This window comes from Tauraco erythrolophus, chromosome 3, assembly GCF_009769465.1.
Source record: "Tauraco erythrolophus isolate bTauEry1 chromosome 3, bTauEry1.pri, whole genome shotgun sequence".
Classification (NCBI taxonomy): domain Eukaryota; kingdom Metazoa; phylum Chordata; class Aves; order Musophagiformes; family Musophagidae; genus Tauraco; species Tauraco erythrolophus.
This window is the reverse complement of record NC_141467.1, coordinates 38,003,582-38,021,127: the sequence shown is the minus strand read 5'-3', so window position 1 is coordinate 38,021,127 and position 17,546 is coordinate 38,003,582. Positions and strand designations below refer to the sequence as shown.

At 42.0% G+C, this 17,546-nt stretch overlaps 1 protein-coding gene across 1 annotated transcript; it reads right to left on the bottom strand.

Annotated features, from left to right (window-relative positions):
- Positions 1 to 10,275: 10,275 nt before the first annotated feature.
- TDP2 (tyrosyl-DNA phosphodiesterase 2) lies at positions 10,276 to 17,511 on the bottom strand (the record flags this gene model as incomplete). The annotated part of the gene is made up of 7 exons (XM_086608943.1): positions 10,276 to 10,861; positions 11,702 to 11,872; positions 12,254 to 12,372; positions 12,846 to 12,937; positions 14,254 to 14,421; positions 17,104 to 17,198; positions 17,272 to 17,511. Coding segments are annotated over 7 exons (1,167 nt in total), but the record flags the coding sequence as incomplete, so codon positions are not given.
- Between the last annotated feature and the right edge of the window lie 35 nt (positions 17,512 to 17,546).

Here is a 17,546-nt window from a genome sequence, read left to right as displayed (position 1 = left end):
TGCAAACAGCAAACAGAGCAGAAAAGTGTTTCTTACTACTTTACATTTGGAGGCTTTTTCCCACACCATGTCTTAGAAGTAATTTGAAAAATAGTCTTTCTTACATGCTTTTTAATCTTTTTCTCACTGAATTGTTCGTAACAAAATGAATAGAAGGAAGAGCTGCTATACACAGCAAGAAGGAAAACCAAGGCACTCAATTCATTTGTAAAATGGTAAAGGACAATCAGTACTGTGGGCAAGTATTTTTTTACATTCAGTTATTAACTCATAAACTACAGTATATCTCATCTCATTTCAACATCTGATGTCTGCATTTCCCCCTGGAAACACCTGCAGGTCTCATTATAACAATCATAAATAATATGTGTTAATGAGATATGGATTGATTATGTTGGAAAAGGTTGGAAAAGCTGACATTTTCATCCATCATTCTAAATGATGTTTAACAATGGATTACCAGTCAGTAATTCCTCTGATACAAGATTAAATAAAATAGCAGGCTGTTTCAGCAGGCTGGTCCAAGGATATGGCAATAAATCTACTCAATTATTGTATGACCAACCCGGTTTTCACTGCTAAGGATATTATTATTTCATTTAGACTTGTTCATGTATCACAGATTACTTTATCTCAGTCAGTCAATGGAAGAAACCGTAGTATTTTATTTTCAGATCTGCAAAGAACCGAGCTTTGAAAGAGTACAGTACAAGCAGCTCAGTAGGCCTCAAGCAGATAGAAAAAAGCTACCAAGAACCTATCAGATCAAAAATACATTGTGAAATCCACATTTTAGAAAGTAACATTTTTGTTTCAATCTCATTCCTTGCAGGAGGGAATTTTTCCAATCCTGATCCAAAACCTGCTACCCAGGTTTTCACAGACCTGACCCTTTCCCTGTTCTTATGGGCATCCCCAAAAGAAAGACGTCAAGAAGGTAGGATTTTTCTCAAAAGCAAAAGCCCCAAATCACTTATACTGTTAGTTGTGGAAACTCGGTACTGAAGTGCAGTAGCTAGATGATGAGGAGAGGTGCATGGAACATAGAGTTTATTTCTTCCCCAGTTTTATCACTCAGGTGTCAGACAAGGAGTGAAAGCTGCTGAGGCACAGTGGAAAATTTGCTCCAGTAAGAAGTTTCCTCCCTGACTTGTTCTTGTTTCTCAGCCCATCAGATAAGCCTTTATCAGATAGACAGGGGCAAGGTCAAGTTGCAGAATAGTGCCCGCATGGAATCATAACCTAAGTATCTATGCAGTGCTGGACTAACTTAGCACTAAGGAAGGTGATACGGGAGTCAGTGTGGATAGGTCTTCACAAAGCATCAGTCTGAGTCTCATCATTAGTCAAAAGGCAAAGAGAATTGTTAGGAGTTATTGGAACAGGAGTGGAAGTAAAATAAAATTGTCATTATGTCACTGAATTGGCTGACATCACCCATTCAAAAAGGTTATGGTAGAATCAGAGAAAGCAATGAAACCAAGAGATGAGCCAGACCTAATCTCTTGAATAAATATTTGAAAAATTTTATCACCAGCACAGCCAGATTCCAGCCACTGCTAAGACTTGAAAAACCTCATCCTATTAACGGATCAGCAGCTAACTCTAATTTCAAGAAGACAATAAATACATCACAGACGTCTCACTCCAAGGATGCACAGCAGTGCAGATTTTCATTTTGGGCACCTTGACAGAGTTTACGCTGTACAGATTTCTAAATGTATTTGTGTTATTGATGTCCCGGACATTAACAGTCAAAACAATCACTCTGGACTCTGAAGGCAAACCCGAAAGCCAGGTAACTCAGTTAAGGAGAAATTCCACAAGCTGTATCTAAAGCCATGTATAGAATGCCCACACACACCTGAGTGCATTTGTGACGAGGATGCTCTCATGGCATAAACTCTTGAGGCTGTTTGGCTGGTCTTCTGGTTTAAAATCCTGTGCAGATTCTGATGCAAGGAATACATGATCAGAGAATGGTGCATTCTGCTGACTACTGTGAAGGGAGTGAATGGGATTTTTGGCACCATGCTCTGACTTGCTTGTCAAAACAGCTTTGTCTGGAAGCCGTGCAATGGAGGACGTCGGCACAGACCTAGGGGCAGAGCCATGCAATTGCTGTGGCAGAATGAGCAGAGGGTATGAAAATATTGTAATACATGCAATAAATAGTAGGTACTTCATCGAAGGTATTAGCAAAATGGTGCAAAGATGTTCCTATTTTCCTAACCTACACAACAATATATACCTATGTATATTCAAATTGTTATTGTTACCACACTCACCACACCGATCCTAGTTGTAATCCCTCTCAGAAGAGGGCCCAGAGAGGAATCAATAAAAGCAGAGTCTTACTTCAGTGATGATCCTGTCACAGAGTCTGGAGTCAGCCAGGTGCTGCCGGTGAGGGTCTTGTCTGTCTAGGAGGTCTCATAGAAAAGCGTTCATGCACGGGAGGTTCTCAGAAAGACAGGCTCCACTTTGGGTAAAAAGCAAAGTATTTTTTATATCACAGAGACATGAGGAGGCATGGGACATCACTATCTGGAGCAGGCAATGGGGGCTGTTAGCTTCCATTTTTCTCCTGGGACAGCCAATAGATGATGACGGTCTCTTTTCTCAGACCAATTTTTATTTTTCCAGACTGCTTTCCTTTTCTTCCAGGTAGAATAGCCAATAACAGTTGCCAATTCCTACCTTCTCAGGATGTTTCCTCCCTTTCCCAGACTTTTTTCACCTTTTGCAGATGATAAGTTGCTCTTACAGCTCCTTGGCTTTGTGCTTATCAATGATATCTCAGAATGTCTCCAGTTTCTCAGTGCTCAGCAGCACTTCAAAGATGCCAGCTGCGCTTCTCAAGGATGCTCCTGGTTCTCAAGGTGACAAGCATTTTCTCTGTCAGTATTCCAGCAGGCATCTTCTTCTGTTCTGTATTTTTCCCTTTATAACCAGGTTGCCTTTATGGCTGCTCCCATCTGTTGCTGAATTCTGCTTAGTCTTTAATAAATTGACAATGATTGACCCAGGAAAATGGTATTTTGCAGGTGCTATAGGATGACTGAAAAAAAAAAAAAGTTGTTCTAAAGCTGTAAAAATGTCATCTCTTCAGCATACAACTGTTTTTACCTCCTCTTTTTACTTTCCTTCTGATTCCCACCTCACTAATTTTTTTAATAGGCTGTGTGATATTTCCTGAAGCTACTCGTATCTCCCTTGGTAAGAGGAGCCAGTAACTCATGTACTTGTCCTGTAAAGCAAGGAATTTAATTTCTGAACTGTAACACTGGATTGCTTGGGGGTATATATAAGGGAAACCAAAGGAATTGTCTGATTGCATTTTTAAAAACATTTTTTCATGCTATGTTGTTATGTCAATTTTAATTCCTCAGTTTCCATAATTTCCGTGTTTAGGCCAGACTTATGGAGGCTGAGGTCTGCTTATTTGATGTAAAAACAATTATTCTAATAACAACACAAAAGGATCGATGAGAATGTTATGTTTTTTCCGATGTTGATCAAGACCACTTGACTTCGAAGAGGAAGTGTGTGCAGAGAGAGGAAGCCTGGCTCTCTTTCCTTTGTGAGGCAGACCCATTTCTCATGCCTCGCAGCCTTCCTGGCACCCCCGAGGGTTGATTTACAGACCCAGCGGGGGAAGATGATTGTCCTCCAATGCTTTGCATGTTTGTGAGTTCCTGATTTTACTGGTTGCAAAAGCAGCAGATACAGCTGCACAAATTTTTTTTATTTCTTCTTCAGAAAGGAATATTCACTTGTATACTCAACGCAAGCACTTTTTAAACCATCTGCGCAAGTATGCAAAAGGCTCCTTGGCGCAGCACAGGCTTAGGGAGATAAGCCCTCTTCTTGACCTGTCAGGAGATACCTCCCATCATCTTAGTGAAAGCAGAGGAGAAAGGATGAGAGCAACAACTGACCCTGTTTGCTTTCTCTGTGCAGCAGTAGCTGGTCCAGTGCCCTTGACTTCCTTGCACACAGACTTCCTACTCCGTCGCACAAACAGGGCGCAGCTAGACCTGTGCAAACACAAAGGCGTTGGAGCAAACAGCTCCCATGTGAGAAGCCTAGCAGCAGCACCTATGGCCTGCTCACTGTCTGCAAACTCCAGAAATGCTGTGAAATGGAAGAGCAGATCAAGAAAGCAGGATTATCAGAGATGGCTGAGGCTAAGATGGTATTTTCTTGCTGAGTCAATTCTTGCCTTCGTAACACTGATGAGCTAATAGGCTTAACACTGACAAAACAGTACACTGGCTGTGCTGTAACACTATCTAAAGACCACTAAAGCTTCAAAATGTAGCCTACTAGGTAAACATTGATCTGGCTGCCTCCAGCTCCTTTCTGCAGTATGTGCATTCAGTCAGTGAGACAAAAGCCTGGTGAAGCTGTCATCAGCCAGGACAGCCAACTCGCTGCCTGATGTCCAGAGGTAGTTTGGATGCCTCTGAGAAGCATCCTTCCATCACCGCCAAACCGCCCTTCTGCCACCCGCTTGGTGCTGGTGGCAGCAAAGCCCTGACTCGAGGTGTGACACTACTGCAGTTTCCACCCGTTGCAGGGGGCTGTCACATGCTGCACCCTGCTCTCTCTCTCACCTAGCTTGCTCACAGCTAAACCAGCCGCTTTGAAGTATTTCATATGGCATCTATGCCAAAGGACAGAGGTCTGGGAGATGCACTAGTTTGGTTAACAATACTTGCCTTTGTTAGATTGTGTTGTGCTTTTCAGGAAAGATCCTTTTCCTCCGCTTCTTATCTAAAATGGATAAAATCTTGTTCTGTTTCACTTCAAGGAAGTGTCTGCCAACACTGGAAAAGGGGATTGTATTCACCTCCAGGGCATCTGAGACAGATTTTTTTCTCATTCTTCAATAACTGGGAAAATTTTTGAAAGCCATGATGAGGTGAGTTCCCTTTCTTGGCTATATTTGTCCAGCATTGTCAGCTGTACTCACATACCGTACCTACTACCACGTCCAGATAATGCTTATGCCTTAGTATATGACTTCATAGAATCACAGAATGGTTTGTGTTAGAAGAGACCTGCAAGATCATCTAGTTCCAACTCCCCTGCCATGGGCAGGGACACCTTCCACTAGATCAGGTTGCTCAAAACCTCATCCAACCTGGCCTTGAACACTTCCAGGGATGGGGCAGCCACATATCCTACCCAGATTTCTGAGTAGGTTTTTGTTAGCTTCTCTGCCCCACCAGCAAGAGTATCAGGAAATTCAATAGTGCAAAATGTTAAGAACAACATAGTATTTGTCTGCCCTGCTGGAGGAGAACATCCTTCCTTTCTTTCTTTCGCCGAAGTATATTGTCCTCCAGCAGGGCAGACAAATACTTTTATCCTTTTCCTTGGTCAAAACTGTAGATCTACTATATGTCCGTTTGTCAGTAGGTCAATTTATTGTCAAACATGCATAAATATATGATTAAAGATAACCCTCATGATTTTACTGTGACTTGTTTCAGACAAAGTATTACTTTCAATTGCTGTAATTCAGCAACATTTCTGCCTACTGCATCTCCTGTTTAAGCCTCTTATTTTCTCAGCTGTTATCAAAAATGCAGCTTTATACTGACAACTTCTCAGTCACTGGGAGTCTGTTTTCTGTGAGCTGATGTGACATAACAAGCCTCATCTCCAAGAAATGAAAAGATCCTATTTATGAACCTTCATTAATGAGTCTTTATTATACTGTTAGTGAGTAATGAAGTTAAGCAAAGCCACTCTGTAACCCTTGCACTGGGTATTTCAAGACAGCACCCACAGGCACTACATCTTCAGCAGGATTTTGTACCAGATTGCCTGCTGCTGGGTAAAAACACACTAAGATGTGCAGAAGTGATAACATGACCTCTGTGGAGTTTTTCAACCATGCTGAGATGATACAACTGAAAATCATGCCATTTTCTCATCAAAACATAGTCCATCTGTTTCTCTGTAATTAATCTCATCTTTTATTTTGTACAGCAACCATAACAATAGGCTCTGCAGGTGTTGACATAATACAGGTTATCATGTTTGCATTTTCATCTAGTAATTTTAGATATATCTTGTCTGTTCTTGTATCAAATTGACTTCCAAGCCTGTACATGATGTCTGATGTTTATAGCTTTAATCTTCCATGCACTTCCTCTTTGTAAAACAAATTTTTGTTAGCTGTGGTTTCAGATTACTCCCTACTGTCAAAAGCATACGTATATACGTATACTTTTAACCATTATAACATAGTTTTCTGCTGTTAATGTTGTAGTTTTTTTCCCATTTTTTCCCATTTTTTTTATCCATCTATTTAGTATTTACCTCCCTAGGTGTTTAACATTTCTTTATTTCGTTCTATGCATATTTCTTTTCTTCCAAAAAGTTCAAGCTCTTTTGATGTGGAAATGTTTAAGACTGGCTGGATCCTCAGAAGAAATTGCTTCTCTTGATACCTGAATCAAAATATTGATAAAATAATGCCTCCGATAGTACATGATTTCCACAAGGTCCATTGTTGCTGTTGACTATTAATAGGAGAGAATTACTGCATTTTCTCACATTCACATGTTTGTACAAGTCATAAAATGGTTTAGGTTGGAAGGGATCTTAAAGATCATCTAGTTCCAACCCCCTGACATGGGCAGCGACAACTTCCACCTGACCAGGTAGCTCAAAGCCTCATCCAACCTGGCCTTGAACACTTCCAGGGATGGGACATCCACAGCTTCTCTGGGCAACCTGTCCCAGTGTTTCACCACCCTCAGAGTGAAGTTCTTCCTTAGATCTAATCTAAATCTCCCCTTTCAGTTTAAAGCCATTACTCCTTGTCCTAGCACTACATGACCTCGTAAAAAGCCCCTCTCCAGCTTTCTTGTAGGTCCCCTTTAGGTACTGGAAGGCTGCAATAAGATCACCCTGGAGCCTTCTCTTCTCCAGGCAGAACAGCCCCAACTCTCTCAGCCTGTCTTCATAGCAGAGGTGCTCCAGCCCCTGGATCATCTTTGTGGCCCTCCTCTGTACTCGCTCCAGCAGCTCCCTGACCTTCTTATGTTGGGGACTCCAGAGCTGAATGCAGTATTCCAGGTGGGGTCTCACGAGAGCAGAGTAGAGGGGCAGAATCACCTCCCTCGATCTGCTGGCCATGCTTCTTTGGATACAGCCCAGCATATGGTTGGCTTTCTGGGCTGCCAGTGCACATTGATGGTTCATGTTGAGCTTCTCATCAACCAGCACTCCCAAGTCCTTTTCCTCAGGGCTGCTCTCAATCCATTCTCTGCCCAGCCTGTACTTGTGCTTAGGATTGCCCCGACCCATGTGCAGGACCTTGCATTTGGCCTTGTTGAACTTCATGAGGTTCTCACAGGCCCATCTCTCCAGCCTGTCAAGGTTCCCCTGGATGGCATTCCTTCCCTCCAGCGTGTCCACAACACCACACAGCTTGGTATTGTCAGTAAACTTGCTGAGAGTGCATCCAATCCCACTGTACATGTTGCCAACAAAGACGTTTAACAGCATCAGTCCCAATACCGACCCCTGAGGGATGCCACTCATCACTGGTCTCCACTTGGACATTGATCCATTGACCACAACTCTTTGAGTGCAACCATCCAGCCAGTTCCTTAGAATGGTCCATTCATCAAATCCAAGTCTCTCCAATGTACAGACAAGGATGTCGTGCGGGACAGTGCCAAATGCCTTTAGGATGTGTAAATGCCATAATATTATGTTACTGAGTTGGGAAAAGAAATCAAATTACAAGTAAGTCATAGCCCAAGAAATCTTTCGCTTGGTTTAACTTTGTTGTTTCTATCCCTTTTAAGTTTTACTTGCTGTATTCAGCAGATATTTTACCTTTTACATCATTGGTTAAATTAAAAGGCAAATTAATTTAAGGACTCTGGCTGTTCTTGTCAGCAATTTGGATGCTTATTAAGTGGTCTGAAGTATATTTAATTAAAGATGCATTGTTTCACATCCAAGAGTCCATAAAACATTTAGCATTTATGTCTTCTTAAATTTATTTGACTATTATCACTCTTTCTGTAGGTCAAGAAGGTTTTAAAGGCTATATGCATAATTTCCTCATTCTGAAAGAATGACTAACCACTAATTGAACTGACTATAGTCTTCCTCTTGCCTATCTTTTATGATTAGAAAGATTAATTGGCCCTTACAAGCGTTACGTCCTTGCCTGTTCCTAACAAAAATGTTACGTTGCCCCTCACTATCTATTTCAAAGGTTAAGAGAGACTGTCAATAAGAGGAGGGATCAGGTAGTAAATGCTACAAATGTGTCTGGAGTTCAGGCACTGAGCTAAGTCACGCACTGCTCTGAACCCTTTTTTCTCTCTTCCCGAAATTAAACTAGTACAACAACAATCAGCCTTTTTCATATCTTCCAAAATAGTCCAGAAGGTGCAGCCACATAAACAAAAGCAGCTTTAATACAGGAGGCCATGTAAACTGCTGTTTCTTGTGACAATGCATGCATTTATTGCACTTTCCTTTTCTCCAATACTTTTAGGAAAGTTAAACTTTTATCCCCTGCCTTCATCTTCCCCACAAATTTTTGACTGTAACTACTGGGGAGATGGAGGAGGCGTAAGCAGTGAGAGCAAACCCCAGGACATTTCTTTGAAGACTTGGTGAGGAAGAAGAGACCGTGCAGCAAGTCAGTGTGACTGCGCCAGCCCCATTTTAAACCCAGAGGGAAAATCCTGGCATTTGTGGATGTTTTTCACCTTTTTACACAACTATTTATTTGGGAACAGAAAGAAGAGATCACGGGCTCAGCATAAGTTAAAAAAATTATCAGTAACTTCCACCTCCTTGTTTTTGAAGCTGTTACTATAAAATAACAAGATATGCTAAGAGTGATGAGGAAGTTAAGGATTTGGACATCCTTCCCAAAACAGGCTGTTTACTTTTAGTAAAGGGAACTTGGGTTTTGATGTTTTAAGAAGAAAATGCTGAGCAGGCAGAGGAGGAGGGGGCAAAAAAGCGCAAGAAACAGCAGAGGGAACACTCAGGTCAGAGGAGGGGCTCCATGGCAGAGCACATACTGCCTGAGCCCACGGAGGACCTGCCCCGGAGCAGAGGCGAAGCGGGAGAGGGAAGGCACAGCAGAGAGGCACGGCCGCGTGCTGACCATAGGCCCCTCTCGTGCTGCTCTGCACCTTGCTGAAGGGACTTGCGTGACTCGCAGCGATGTAGCCTGGCGTGACATTGAGTCAGGGAAAAGGGAGAGGAAAGGTGTTTCCCTCCTATGTTTTCAAGTTCATCTTCTTGCTTCTCAATGTCCAAATCAGTAATTACACACATATAATAACTGGCCATAAATCAGGTTAATTTCCCCAAGCCAAGTCTATTTTGCCCATGACGGTAATTGGTAAGTGATCTCTGTGACTTTATCCTCACCCATGATCTCACTTGTTTCTGTTTTTCCCATTTCCTCCTCCCATCTTGCTGGGGAAGGGCAGGCTGAGAGCTTGGCTACACAACACTAACCCACCACAGAACTCCAGCAGAACACAAGTTGTTTGTAAGCTTTGTGCTTAAGATCAAGGACAAACAACAAGAAGTGCCTCAGGCTGTCAGTCTCTGTGTTCACTTCATGCCACTGACATGGGTTGTCTGTGCTTCCTCTCCATGTCTGTGCCCTAAACTTCACAAGAAAGGTAAGTGACTTTCTGTTTTAAATCAGCTTAGTACTTTGCACATCTATAAAACAACAGCTTCTATGAGATTGATTTCTTTAAGAAAGCCTGTTTGATCTTTTGCAAAGTCAGTGAGACCTTGAGCTGTTCCAGCTTTGCACAGCAGTTACAAGAGTGCTGTTTCTAGATGCTCACTGGAAAGGTAACGCGTTTTCATCTGCAACTCATATCCAGGTTAATAAACACAAAGTAAGGTACACACCATCCCAAGTGAACAACTTCCACACATTTGCTTATATCCTTTTTTTGCTGAATAGAACGCATATCGTTCTTAAATCTGTTAAATAGAAGTTTAACTCTTACTCAAGAAACACTTACTCTGTGAGAATCCAGTCTTTCCTTCCTCAGCTCCTTTGTCTTCTTGCCTGAAGACACACATATGTACAACACAAACTTCAGAAGCTAATACAAAACACCCTACAGAAGACAGGGTTGTAAAGGATGATGGAAATAGTTACAAAAGATATAAAGCAGGCATAATAAAAGTATTCTTAAAATAAAAAACCAGCATTTATTACAAGATTATAATACATGCAAAAATAAGTGTCCTTTAAGCCACCACTTACGTTTATTAATTGTATTTACAGGTTTCCACCTGTTTTAAAACTAGAATTTGTTTTTGTATTTGCGTATGTTGTTAAAAATAAATATTTAAAAGCATGATTCAAGAACAGATGCATACAATGAGGAAAAGGGAACCCTGCCTTGAAATGAAGCAGCAGAAGTCAAGAGCAGAGAATGCATTAGGGTTGAAAATTTAAATACGCCCTACTTAAACCGAGAGGGTAAAATTGTGTAAAAACAAGAACGAATCACCTAAAAACTAACAACGTGGCCTTTTTTCTTTTTTATAATATCACATCAAAGTTACACAGAAGACCCCAGTGATCACTAGGGAATCTGCCACAGTCCAGTTTTTCCAATCCGATTAAGTCCATACTTCGTGGAATAATATTTCCCCCTTCGGCTGCAGGACGAAAGTAAATGCGGTCGAACCTCATCTTGCACTTGTACGCTGCATCCAGGTTGGTATTGGAGTGGGTGTCCCAAGTATAGCGGCAGTGTTGAGGTTTACCCAAAAACTCCCAGATATCCATAATGTTGTTAGGTAAGTTACCTAGTTTAGTAACCTGAAAGTAGAAAGGGGGGGAAAAAAAAAATCCACAAGATACTGAATTCACAAATTTTACCTTGAAAAACAGAACTGAGTTGTCACAATATCACTTTTTTCTGCAAAACATGAGTTGTTGAAAACAAAGACATTGGAGACGTTTCTAGAGGGCGGTATTTCTCAGGATACTCTAAAACATGACCAGTTCCTGTAGTACTTTCTAAATCCAAAGCATATTATAAATGATCAGCTCTGAAATTTTGAGATACGGGGGTCAACACCATGTTCTCTGAAACAATCTCATTCCAGCTCACTGCAATGGAATTTCACTATAGGGAAAGATGAAACACTGACCTTTTAGTAATAATGCACAAATTTCACTTTTAATATCAGTGACTTCTATTTTTGAATGCCTCAATGACAGATGATTAATTTTAAACTCCCAAGATCTATTTTACCAGAGCATCCTCTTCTTTCATTGAATCTACGAGCATCAACTCCTTAAGAATCAGAGAGCTGAGCAAGTAAAGATCAGGTTCTCAAAATGAGAAGATGCTTTAGATGTCGAAACTTCATCAACTATCCCTGCATCTTCTCAGATGAAAATATTGCCAATAATGCATTTTGTTATTGAGGGAATGGTGGGGGGAAGCTCTTCATATACGTGACCTCAGCTATAACAATGCCTCAGCATAGCAATGCTGCAGCTTCTAATTAGTCACACTTCCACTTTTCAAGAATAAACGTTGCATATCTCTGTTCTGCCTAAGCAGGTAATTTCTTACAAAGACAACAGAAAAGCCTGAGAAGACTTGTCAGAATACCTTCTCAAACAACAAGGTTGCTTATTTCTATTTACCTCACTGTCCCTGAGGTTTGTATCCCCTCCAAATATAACAGTAGTGGACTCAGACTCCTGTTGCATTTTGTTTAACGCTATTTGCAGTTGCTTCATACGCTCCTTAGAGTGATTTTTAGTGCTCTCCAGATGAGAGGTCATAAGGCAAAGTTCATTACCAGATATGCTCACCTGTGTGTGAAACAAAGAGGCAATGTTACTATCTACATCCTGATAAGAAGTTCAAAGACCAAATCTAATCACAAAGTAAATTACTGAATGACAGAGCTCTGGTTAATACTAGTTTTACACTGAAGAAAAATGGCTTACAGGAGGAAAACAGGCTTTTAGTTTTGCTTTCAGAGGTTATGAGACTTGAAAACGAAGTATGGCCAGTAACTTACATAAAAGTTTTAAGTTTGTTAATATCAAATGCAACTGGGTTTGTATATTTGGAGAAGAGGTTTTTCTGCTGTTTGAGACTATCATAGGTTAAAGCTAGTCCAGTCTTTCCAGGGATTTTTTGTTTTGAAGGCAGAAGCACAGCTGGTTAGTACATACTAACTCACTCACATGCACAACCAAAAGGTTCCTCATCATGGCAGTTGTTGGAAAAGGTATTATCTCGTGTTTCAGTAGCTTCACTCTTGATTTCTTCAACATTATGACAGTGAAATAGCCATCTATGTTACCTAAAGAGGAGCATGGAAACAAATGGTCGAGGATATTTTCTGCCATGCCATAAAGAAGTTAAGGTTCTGAAAGAGACCTTTTTACCATTATCTGGGAGAAGCGTGTTAATTTGTAAGATGTACACAGTCATTAGTTCAAAGTTTGATAACAGTGGTGTGAATTTTTCAGATTTTTTAAATGCAAATACTTATGAAATGTCTTATCTATGGCATTTTTTTGGCCACCCTGCTATCAGTCTTTCAAAAGGCAGAAAAAGTACAAAGAAAACCACCAGGCAAGCAAGCCTTTCACATGCATAATTTGCATCAAACTATATCCTGTTATCAAAACACAGGAAGTAATTTAATGCCTCCTTCTTCACTTTACTCTTTTCATTCCTACAAATGGTCAGAGATTTTGTCAAGGGAGACAGAACAAAACCGAACTTACTTCTTCCAGTTTCTGTCTTTAGAAACTGAAGGTTATTTCTTACCTGGAATAATAGTGTAACTGCCTGCCCTCATCTGTAGAAGACAGAGATATGGTGGGACAACCTCTTGTAAAAACACGACATCTGGACTGTACCTGAAATCAGCAAGAAAATATTTTAAATTAACTACTGAAAGGTAGCACTGTTACACTCTGAGGCCAAATGGAACAGGGTCAGGTATTTCAGGTGTACGTTGTCCTCACCTTCCTAGATATTTTAAGAATTTGATTATTAAAAAAAAAAAAAACTATCCCCATCATATGTGCTAGCAAGTAGACACATGACCATTGTTAAAAGGGAGGAAACCGATTATTATGAAAACGGAACTGACATGGTAATAAAACGCATTACTTCCTTATACCTTGATCTTGCAAACACTTACACAGGTTTCACATACTACATACACAAGGAATTCAACTTCAGCAGCTGCAAAGCACCTTCAGAACATGTTCTGCAACATCTAAGTTCTCCAGGAGATTCTAACCGCCACCTCGTTCCCTTACAACGGATTCCCTCAGGTAAGCTGCCATTCATTTTCTCCAGTCTCATCAAAGCCAAGCTCTTTTGTTTCTTAGAGCTGTGCAATCAGTAACAGTTCATGTGGGGCAGCAGTCCTGAAAATGCTGATTTAGACATGACTTTACAGCTGTCCTTATTTTTGCCACACTGCTGAACAGCCCTGTTCTAAGCAGACGAACAACAAACCTAAGGCCTTGTTTACAAAACAAAAATATCGTCCCCCTGGGTTAACAAAATCAAGCGAAGATTGATTTAGTTAAGGGGTTTCTGCTGTTTTAAGAGGAACTCAAATTATCACTTGTTTAAATAACTTAATTTACACTAAGTTACTGTATTAAGATAAATCAATTTATGTAACAATTAAACTGCTCATAAATATACTCATGGGAGGCTTCCGCTAGTGGAACTACGAAGGTAATCACAGATTCTATCTTACCTTGCACATTTTCTATTTTGATAGACAAGTAACAGCAATGGCAAGAGAGCCACTGAGCACACATAGCAAAAAAGATTTTTTTAGTGAAGTTTCAAGAAGTTTGCTCTAGCATGAAGTTATTCATATTACTGGGATGAGACAGATTTCTTGCAGTTTTACCCTTCTCTCATGTACAGGTTGGAAGTATGCTCTTAATGTACGACTGCAACTTAAAAGGTATTGTTCATTATAAAAAGGCTTTTTAAAGTAGCCATCACAAAATATTTAACCTTTGAGATGCTGCACTGGTTCTTCCAACCAGTATATCAGCTATTTAGGATCTATAAAGTGACTGCATTGTTGCATCTAACGTTAAGACAATTCGGGCATGAAGATTTTGTACACATCTAAAACAAGAAGCTTGCTTTCTCCTTTAAAGTGGGGTACATGACAATACAAAGATGAAGCTATACTTACAATGTCAGGTAAGAATAGACTCCTCTAGCTCGTTCTTTTAGACTTCCTAGATCCAGTCCATCAACGTTCCAGGTTATCAGTGAGAAGCTGCTGTCATCTTCTTGTTGCTTCGAGTCTGTACTATTGACACTGGCATTACTAGTAGTTGCATCTGCTGTGAGGTCAATACTAAAGAGAGAGTTTACTTGTTTGTCAATATGCACAATATTAATCTTCCTGCAATTACCTCCCTCATCTTCTAAAGGAAAATGTTTTAGACCCATCACAACTTACAGATGATCATCTAAAACTTTCCCAACAAGTTAACATGTATTAATCTCAACATAATTTAAAAGTGCAGTAACTAAACCAAACAGACCTCAGTCATACAAGTCATTCACGCAGGTGAAGTAAGTGGTTTTTCCTCCTCTTTGTAAACACAAAGTAACATTTACCATTCTGATTTAAGTTAATCGGACAGCAACCAGTGTAATCCAAGGCACGTGAATAATTCAACTCTTTCCCCATGCTAGAGGAAAGCTATGTATATTAGTTTTTCAAACACTGTCTAGCACATTAGAAACAAAGAACTGCAGCCAGGACTTGCTTCTACCTGCCCATCTTTGTAGTACAGTCAAGATTCTTTCAATTGCCAATCTCCCTGGGGAGGTACATGTGCAAACTCGCTCTGTGATAAATTGACAGTCCTTTTCTTTGGGAATATTCACCTTAAATCCTACCTTAAAAACACAGGTCCTGTCTACCTTGTTGATTTGATAAAGGCTAAACAACACTGTTAAGGTTTGAGTGTGCAGTTTAGTAATTGTTTGGGGACACTGCTGCTAAAGAGTACCAGACTTTACCTGCTAATACATGATTGTACTGGTTTTGGCTGGCATAGAATTAATTTTCTTCGTAGCAGCTCCTACAGTGCTGTGTTTTGGACTTGTGACCAAAAGCATCGATATCATAGGGACGTGTTAGCTGCTGCTGAGCAGTGCTTACACAGCATCAAGGCCTTCTCTACTTCTCCTGCTGCCCCATCAATGAGTGGGCAAAGGTGGGCAAAAGGCTGGGAGCGGTCACAGCCAGGACAGCTGACCCCAACTGACTAAAGGGATATCCCATACCATATGACATGGTGCTCGTTAATAAAAGCTGAGGGAAAGGAGAAGGAGTGTTCAGGGTTACGGCATTTGTTGTCCTAAGTAACCATTAATGCAGATGGAGCCCTGCTTTCCTGGAGATGGATGAACACTTGCCTGCCCATGGGAAGCAGTGAACTAATTCCTTGTTTTGCTTTGCTTGCATACACAGCATTTGCTTTACCTATTAAAATGTCTTTATCTCAACCCATGAGCTTTCAGACTTTTACCATTGTGATTCTCTCCCCTGTCTCACTGGGGAGAAGCAAGTAAGTGGCTGTGTGTGGCTGAGCTGCCCACCAGGGTTAAACCACAACACTGATCCTTGAGTAAAAGGAAAGTGTAACAAAATACATTAAATAGTATAGCTAAGACTAGACAAACTGTATTTTGGCAAAGTTGGGATACTGGAGTTTTGTTTTTAAACACAGAATTTGTACGCATACATGAAAATAAGTCCTTGAACCAAAATAATTCTATTCCCTAGAACTTCGTACCTCTTTTGTACTTGGCACTGCACAAACAATGTAAGATTCTGCTACCATGCACGTGTAATCTAAACTGAAGAGAAATAGAAAAGCAAAGGAGAGGAAGCTAAGGGATATTTAAGTAGGTGAATATCGTAGTATGTGCCTCCAATATCTGCATGATTACTTTTTATATTTACACTGTAACCTTAAGGACTATGAAATATGAAAAACTGTGTGGTCTGCAGCGATCTTCCCCTTACTGGGAGATCTCCTAATAGCCCTCCCTTCCAACACATCCTGCATGCCCCAACTCAAGACAGAAGTTTGGAAAAGAAACAGGTGCTACCAATTTGATAAAGATATATTCTGACTCATCATGGACTATCTAGAGACCAATACTAATGTTCACTAGGCTTGCATTTTCCCATACACACATATCAAACAAAAACAGCTATGCTGTTACCAAATACAGCTTATTCATAACTGTAAAGATCGTAAGTGCTCTTCTATATAGCATGCAAGTCGGTAATAAGTAAATCTATAGGAAAAAAGCTTCCCTGAGGCCTGTGAACGGCAGGCATCTGTAAAAGTTCAATTCCACATGCAGTTCAACACCCTTGGTATGCCCTATGGGTATGCTGGGAGATCATCCGTGTAAGATGGATCTTAGATCCTGACTTCCTCAGGTACGTTTAACAAGGTGTGCATATACATGTCAGATTTATTTATAGAAATATAAATACGCATTCACCTAGTATACCACACACACACAGAGCTTACACACATACGAACGTCTGCGTACGGTAAAATCTGCATATGTCTTGCTGCACAACACAACACCGTGAAGACAAAATGACCTCGTCCCGCCTCCGAAAGGCTCACAACTCGCCAGCCCGCAACTCTGCCAGCCTCTCAGGAGGAGCTGGCTGTTCCCCTCGAAGGGAGCAGCCTTGGGAATCGACCGGAACCAGCATGGAAACACAAACGTGAGGAACAGAAACGACCCGCCTCACCGGACGGCAGCAGAGGTGCGGTCAGGGGGAGAGGAGCGCTGCTCCCGGGAGGACACGCCACGCCCCGGGAGACGGCTTCCCCCCCGGCTGTAGGGGACTCCCGCACCTTCCAGCGGCAGGGAACCTGTCTGCACCGGGCGGGCAGGGCGGACGCAGCGCTCCCCGCGCCCCCACCGCGCCGAGCCGGGCGCCCCCGACCCGTCTCCTCCTGTCACCCCCGTCCCCACCCCGGGGGTCACCTACCAGCTCCCGGGCCCCACGCAGGCCGGCGGCACCCCGCCTGCCGCCTCCTCCTCCTCCTTCTCCAGTGGAGGCTCGAAATACGCGTTCAGCGCCCTCTGAAACACAGAGGAAGATGGCAGGGAAGGGACTGTCGCCCCCGGGGCAGCCCCGCGCCCTCGCCCGCCGTACCTCCATGTGCCAGTCGTTGCCGGCCAAGAAGCTGCGCGCCACCGCCGCGTCGCTGCTGGTGATGGCGGCAAACTCGGAGCAAAGCACCCTCCTCCGCTTAGCGAGGGGCGACACCGCCGCCTCGTCCTCGTCCTCCTCCTGCTGCTCTTCTTCCTCCTCCGGCGGCGGCGGCTCCTCCACCTGCGGGCACCGGTCCGCCTCTCCCTCCTCCCGCTGCCCCTCCTCCGCCGCCGCCTCCACGGCTGCTCCGCCGCGGGCGGAAGCCGGAGGGAAGC